This window comes from Scylla paramamosain, chromosome 20 (assembly GCF_035594125.1).
Source record: "Scylla paramamosain isolate STU-SP2022 chromosome 20, ASM3559412v1, whole genome shotgun sequence".
NCBI lineage: Eukaryota > Metazoa > Arthropoda > Malacostraca > Decapoda > Portunidae > Scylla > Scylla paramamosain.
Genome location: NC_087170.1, coordinates 11,346,495 through 11,353,994, shown reverse-complemented (window position 1 = coordinate 11,353,994; position 7,500 = coordinate 11,346,495). Strand labels below are relative to the sequence as shown.

Here is a 7,500-nt window from a genome sequence, read left to right as displayed (position 1 = left end):
CCCCAGTGGCGGTGCTAGAGAACAGGACGTAGGTGCTTCCCCAGCAGAAGGCGCGCCCCGCCAGGGAGCAGCATCCAGCTGCAGCGGCGGACGAGAAGGCCAGCCACCAGATGCGGCGCAGCCTGTGGGTGCCGTCGCAGTTCTGGAAGCGGCTGGCGCGGTCCGAGGTGTGGTTCCAGCTCAGCCTGGAAGAAGCCCACTGCGTCACTGTGTTCCGGGACCCGGCGCGGCGCAGGTTGCACATCAAGGGCGACAAGAACAACGTGCTCCAGCACTACGCCGTCCTCAAAGACCTGCTGGACAACTGGCGCAGACTGGAGGCCGCCAGTCTCTTGCCGTCAAGAAGCAATGCTCAAGAGGAACAAGCAGCACCAGACCTGCTGGCCCACTAGCTCAAACTGGAACAAACAGCATCAGACCTACTGGCCCGCTGACTTAGACTGGAGGTCGCCGGCTCCTTGCCGTCAGGAAGCAACGCAAAGGATGAAGAAGCAGCACCAGACCTGCTGACCCTCACGAGCCTGTTTGTGACAACCTGCTGCGCTATCTGATGTGAACCTTCAAGCTTTGTTGCATTCCGTCTTTACTTGTTCTGCTATACATTACTGACATGTTCACGCGACTATGACATTGACATTATTATGCCAATGCTGTGTGGCAAGTAATTTTGGTGTGAAGGAAGAGGGGTAGCCACCTTCTTACACGCACTCACACACACACACACACACACACACACACACACACACACACACACACACACACACACACACACACACACACACACACACACACACTTTTCCTGTTAACTTTTATATTTTTATTTCATCAGAGTTATTAGTGTCACCACCATCAGTATCATCACTACTGTCATCATTTCTCCCACTGGTCATCAGCATTCCCCCCGTAAATTTCTATTCGCTTCTTCGTCCTTCCCTCCCGCACAGGTACAGACAAGCCGCACAACCCTCCCCTCCTTCCTCTCTCGTACAAGTCCACACATCACACTCACCCTGCCGAAGTGCGTGAGTCCCCTCGGCGAGTTGGGGTCTTCAGGGTCGTCCTCGCTGGCACGCGCACACTCGGCCCTGCGGGCAGGGGTGGGAGAGAGGAAGAGCACACAGGTGAGAACAGGTAGTCATTAATCAACACAGACAGATGGTGTGTTCAGACAGGTGAAACTGACAGGTGAGAACAGGTGATGTGATTAACAAAGGGAGACGGGCAGTAGTGTGTGGTGACAGGCGAGACAGGCGAATGCTGTTAGTTATTGATTAGCAAGGGGATGCAGGTTATGTGTTCAGCCAGGTGAGAAAAATAGGTGAGAACAAGTCGTCACTGATTAACTCTTACTCTGCGATACACAACAATTCACAGCACCAAAAGTAATGTATTAAATCTTTACAATCATCTGTGAAAAAACAAGGGAATTAAAAGAATATATTTTGCAATTTCTAGCCAGTATAATGTCTGGAAGTGGTTGAAGCACCAGAAAAGATGTCTCAGAGTGGTTAGTGATTCAGGAGAGACGCATCAAACAGCAGAGAAAGGATTAATTAACAAACAGGTACAGGTGAGTCAGATGTTCACAGAAAAACTGACAGATGAGGCATTAGGGGCTACGTGTTAACTATAATAAAGTTTTACATAAGTGATCATGAATGAACAGCACGCAAGGAAAAGAAAATAAGGAAAGCTGCAAGAAGCCAGCAGGCACACACGTGACTGTCCCCGCATAACACATACATACCTTCTCATACTGATGGACTAATATCAACACGCCAGGTGCATACAGCAAGTTATGGAAGAGAGAGAGAGAGAGAGAGAGAGAGAGAGAGAGAGAGAGAGAGAGAGAGAGAGAGAGAGAGAGAGAGAGAGAGAGAGAGAGAGAGAGAGAGAGAGAGAGAGAGAGAATGTAAAACACGACAAACTCAAAAGAAAGCAAAGTTACCAGACAGACAAAGAAAGAGAAGAAAAGAACAAGGAAAAAACAAATAAACAGAAACGAGAGAAAAAAAAATAATTGGAACAAATTTGAAAACAAGAGCAAGAAACGAGAAAGAATGAAGCACCGAAAAAAAAAAAACAGAACAAAAAGGAGAAGAAAATGCAACCCAACTTTCCCTCAGGCAGTCGGCGCATTAAGGCAGAAACTTCACTAAATAGTCACATAAATCAGCGTTACGTTGCAAGCGAGAAAAATCAAGAAAAGAAAAGTAAAGTAAAGTAAAGGAGCCGCAAAGACACACAAGCCTCCACCAATCCTTCTCCTCTCGTTCTCTCAGCAAGTTTAGTCAGTCACGTGAGCAAAGTTTACCTAAGTTTCCCTCCTCACCTGCGAATTCTGCCCAGGTGTTGCGGCGTGAACTTCATGCTCGAATGGCTGCTGCTAGACAACCACACACAGGAAACGGAGGCACGGAAGAGCAAAAAGGGAAGATACGCGTAAACAAGGAAACCAGTAAACAAACTCAGGAAAATCGATACAAAATGAGGAACGTGAAAAGAAATGAGTAGAAATACACATGGACGAGGAAAATAAGGAGGGATACAATTAGGAAGGGAAAAAATCAGTGAGCAAAATCAGGAAAATCGAAAAAAAAAACGAGATATGAAAATAAATTGAGACAAATACACGTAAATAACAAGGAAAAAGAGAAACTATATAATAAAAATAGGAGACAAATAAAGAGAACCGTAAACAAAATCAGAAAAAAGTAAATAAGGAAAAGAAAAAAATAGAAATATCCATAAAACATGACGATTGGAAAAAAAAGGAAGAAAAAAATAGGGGTGAGGGGAAAATAAAGGAAACGTACAACCTTAATAATTAACGTACAAAGCCCAAAGCCAATGTCGCACACACACACACACACACACACACACACACACACACACACACACACACACACACACACACACACACACACACACACACACACACACCTGCATTAAGCCAATTTGTTGCGTCTCATGTTTCCTGTGACGATGTAAGTTTTGTTTTTTCCCTTTTTTCATTATTGTTTTTTCATTCCTTCTGTCGAGTATAATCTGTTTTTTATTTCCAGTCTCTCTTTGTTCCGTCCTCTCTCCTTCTTCTTCCTCTTTCTTCAACAAGCAACTTTTTCTTCTTTTTTTCACCTCATACATTCTTCTTTCACGTCTTCCTTCTCTCTTCTTTCCTCTCCCAAAGAAGCTGGGAGGATGCTTCTTCATTAAACTTTTGTGTTCTTTCCTTCTTATTCGTGTGTTTGCATGTGGAAAAAATATTAGGTAAGCCTATTCCGAGGCAGTGTTGGAGGCAGGCAAGGATTAGCGTGAGGGAGAGAGGGAGGCCATGGAGCCAGTACAGGGGAGGAGATTAAATGGGTAAGGATGCATTAGGGGAAAGAATGAGCAGCGGATGAAAGTGGACAGAGGAGGGATGCATCTGAATGTGGATGAAGGAAGGAGACGAGGCAGGGCGAGGATGATATGGAAGGCCTGCATGAGAGAGAGAGAGAGAGAGAGAGAGAGAGAGAGAGAGAGAGAGAGAGAGAGAGAGAGAGAGAGAGAGAGAGAGAGAGAGAGAGAGAGAGAGAGAGAGAGAGAGAGAGAGAGAGAGAGAGAGAGAGAGAGAGAAGCTCAGGGAATCAAGTAAACACAACACGAGACGCGATGCAAAAGGACGAAAAGTAAAGGTGAGAGAGGCGTGTCGGCAGCAACACCCGTGCCCTTCTGCCTCCCCTATCCTCCCGTGGGGCTGCTGAGGCGTCCTGTGTGGCGGTGACGGCTAAAGGAGCGAGAGGAACATGAGAGAAGGGCGCGGCGCTGCTCCCCTGCCACTCTCACGCCCCGCCATCACCAGGTAAGACTTGCATATCGGCATCCCGCCTCACCGCTGAGATGGCGTCGGGGGAGGGGTAGGGGCGTCGGGCCTCCAGCGCTTGATTGACGCATCCAGGGCGGTGTGCGTGCGTGCGGGCGAGCGTCAATTAGCGTCTACACCCAGACCAGCTTCGTCAGGTGGAGGACAAGGTCGCCAATTACGTTCATCACTCGCGGAGGGTCTGTCGCCGTGATGTCCCGCGAGGTGGTGGTGGTGGTGGTGGTGATGGTGGTGGTGGTGGTCCAGGGGAGGGGCTTAAAGGTGAGTCCCTGAGGCGCCCCTGAATGGCCCGGGAAAGGATGCCTGAGGGACGCGAGGTAGACCATGAAGGGCGACAGTTGCTGAGGCCACGCAGGGTACAGGTGTAGGGTGACTCAGCATGTTGACTGTACGTGTATGTGGGCTATACTAGCAGGTGTGGACTGACAGCAGGTATGGGCATACATAACACGTGTGGAGTGGAGTGCTGGTAGACTCAGATGTGGATTGACTCCCTAGACGTGGACTCACTCAGTAGATGTGGACTGGTACAGCATGTGTGGAGTGACTCAGTGAGTATAAAAAGACTCAGCACACGTGGACTGAATATGTAAGCGTCGATCAGTGATAACTCACCAGATATGGAGTGACTCAGCAGGTGTGGAGGGACTTACCAGCCAAGGACAGGGACAAACATGTATTGAACCACCAGCCATGCACTGACTCAACAGCAAGCAGGCACTCAGCAGGCAGGGCGTGACTCACCAGGGCGTGCTGCAGGTGTGGGTGAGGGTGAGGTAGCGCACGCCCAAGTCCCGCAGCGCCCTCAGCACGCCCAGGGAGTTCTGAATGGCGTGACCGCCCTCCACCCCGATCAGGCTGGCGATGCGCCCCTCCCTGAAGGCTGCCTCCACTTCTGAATAGGGGAGAGAAGAAGGTTAATCTCTCTCTCTCTTTCTCTCTCTCTCTCTCTCTCTCTCTCTCTCTCTCTCTCTCTCTCTCTCTCTCTCTCTCTCTCTCTCTCTCTCTCTCTTTGCACATTTTGTACAAGCAGAGCCTTTTGACCTTTCTTTCTCTTTCTCCCGTCCCGCTCCTTTCCTTTCGTAATCTCTCTTTCTCTCTAACGATTTCTCTCTCCCTTTCTTTCTCTTCTCCTCCTCCTCCGTTTCCTTCCTTTAATCTCTAAATCAATAATAATAATGGCTGATTGACTTACGATTATTTCCTGTGTTTATATTTGGCACCTCACCTGTTTTTCGCAGTATTTTACAAGTATTTTTTTAATCTTCACTTAGCAAAGACACTAACCCATCCCTTCTTCAGATATTCCATGCACGCGATATTTTTCTTCTTTCCATACCCGACTTTTCATTTTTTTCCCTGTTTTCTTCATTGTTTTTTTTTCTGGTTTTATGTAAGCACTCTAACTAGGGAGAGAAAAGAAACGACATTCCTGTTTTTCGGGTATTCCTATCCACATGCATCTCTGTACCTTTACCCAGCGTGACGTTCATTTGTTTTCTGTTCTTTCAGTATTGTTTTTCACGGGTTTAGCCCTTTTCCACAGACGCAGAAGTAAAACTATAACATTCTCTTTCAATTATTCCACACCCTAAACATTCTTCTTGTATTCAGACCTACCGCAAGGGATTGTTTGTTTTTTTCTCTCCCTTTTTCTTTTTGGACTCTTTCAGGTTCAGCGCTTTTCTTTTTCAGGTTTAGTCCTTAGGTTCAGTGAAAAGAAAAGAACTACATTTTTTTTCAGTTTTTCTACACGGTTACACTTTTTCTTTTTGTATCTACTTATATCTAGCACGGCAGATTCCTATTTTTTTCTTTTCATGTCGTGGTATTGCAACATTAATCCTTCCCCATTTAGAGAGAAAATAAGAATATTCTTCCAATTTATTCCATACAGTCTGCATATTCCTGGTTTTCCTGTTTGTATCTGGCGCTAATTTTTTTTCCTCTCCTCTCTTTTTTTCCGCGTTATTTTCTAAGCCTCAGTCCCTCCCCCACTTAGTCCCAATCAAACTACATGCTTTTTTCCTAATTATTTCCCGTCCCGAGCCATTTCTCCAGCTTGCATCAATGAGGAACAGAAAAGACAAAAGCAGCGCGACACGGTAAATCAATTGGCGGCGATTCCCAAAAGCACGGTGTTTCTATTTTGAAGCCTCGGCGCGGAAGCTAAAGGAAGGAAAAAAATAGTAGGAAACCATTGTGCTCTAAAATTGGCGGGAATACAACAGTTAAATTCAGTCCCAGCAGAGTTCCTTCTACTTTGCTTCTCTCGTGTTCATTTTGTCCTTCCGCCAGATCTTTCTGCGTCAACGTCCCGTCCAGATCTCCTCTTGTCCATCTATTTTTTTTTTTTTTTTTATCATTAGCATCATCAATTCGGCTCGTTTTCTTTTGTCTCTTTCTTTTCTGTGTGTCTCTCCCTCTTTCTGTCAGTCAAATATAATCGCATCAACTACTGTCTCAACTCTCTCTCTCTCTCTCTCTCTCTCTCTCTCTCTCTCTCTCTCTCTCTCTCTCTCTCTCTCTCTCTCTCTCTCTCTCTCTCTCTCTCTCTCTCTCTCTCTCTCTCTCTCTCTCCTTCACAATCACTATTTTTTCAGTGTCGTTTGTTCCGTTTTATTTTTTTCGTTCCCACTCACATTTTTTTCATGGCCTTCCGCACCACGGCTCGGGAAAGTCTGTATGTCTGTTTGTCTGTCTGTCTGTCTGTCTGTTTGTTTGTATGTATGTCAGTTTACCTGTGTGATCGTCTGTGTTTCGTTCTGTGTTTTTTTTCTGTCTTTTTGTGTCTATCTTTGTCTGGCTGTTTGTCTCTGTATCTCTGTATGTATGCATGTATGTATGTATGTATGTATGTGTAGGTCTGATTGTCTGTCTGTCTGTCTGTCTGTCTGTCTGTCTGTGTATGTATGTATGTATGTATGTATGTATGAATCTCTCTCTCTCTCTCTCTCTCTCTCTCTCTCTCTCTCTCTCTCTCTCTCTCTCTCTCTCTCTCTCTCTCTCTCTCTCTCTCCGCCAAACAAGGTAACTACGCTCCACTCATCCAAAACTTGCAAGGCAGATGATTGGCTGTCGATAGGAGGAGCGTTCGAGTGGCATAAAAGAGTCCGGCTTTTTATCTTCCCTGGGTTGCGAGTGATCAGCGCGGGGAAGTCACGAACGAGAGTCGCAAGTTTGAGGCGCGTCGGAAGTTGCCACTTTTCAGGGATCTTAGAATTGCCGAGAATCACCCACACGCTGCCATCATCCCTGACCTTCACTGCCGGTGTATCTGAGGACTCTGAGGGGCAGCGGAAGTCTCAGCGGGGTATCACTCAACTCTTTCACTCTCAAACTTTTTTTTTTTTCTCCCCGTAATCAGTTGTAAGTTTTTGGTCAAATTTTGTCTCACGGTTTCTTTAAAAAGTTCTGTAGCCTAGAAAACGGGGAATTACCTTCATATTCTGTTTTCCTGTGTGTCCGTGGTGATTTTTTTTTTCTACTTTGATCTGAATGGTAACAAAGGGTGCCCATGAGAGTAAAAAGGGTTAAAAGATATCTTGACAGCTGTGTGACCTACCACCCTTCCCAGCCTCTGAGAAACACGCCTCAAAGCCTAGCTAATTAAGTTTCCAGGAGCAAAATATTCA

At 46.2% G+C, this 7,500-nt stretch overlaps 1 protein-coding gene across 6 annotated transcripts in view; it reads right to left on the bottom strand.

The window, feature by feature from the left end:
• LOC135110315 (dipeptidase 1-like) overlaps positions 1-7,500 on the bottom strand; it is a 253,555-nt gene that overhangs the window by 48,337 nt on the left and 197,718 nt on the right. For 5 of the 6 annotated variants that reach the window (XR_010273185.1, XM_064022530.1, XM_064022528.1 and 2 more), the window contains exons 9-11: positions 4,610-4,760; positions 2,333-2,383; positions 1,010-1,085 (exon numbers count right to left, since the gene is read on the bottom strand). Coding sequence is in view for 5 of the 6 variants with exons in the window: in XM_064022530.1 (XP_063878600.1) it covers positions 1,010-1,085; positions 2,333-2,383; positions 4,610-4,760 (278 nt within the window). In the remaining variant the exon portion in view is untranslated. The remainder of the gene's footprint in view (positions 1-1,009; positions 1,086-2,332; positions 2,384-4,609; positions 4,761-7,500) is intronic. The other variant, XM_064022533.1, reaches the window with a different exon arrangement.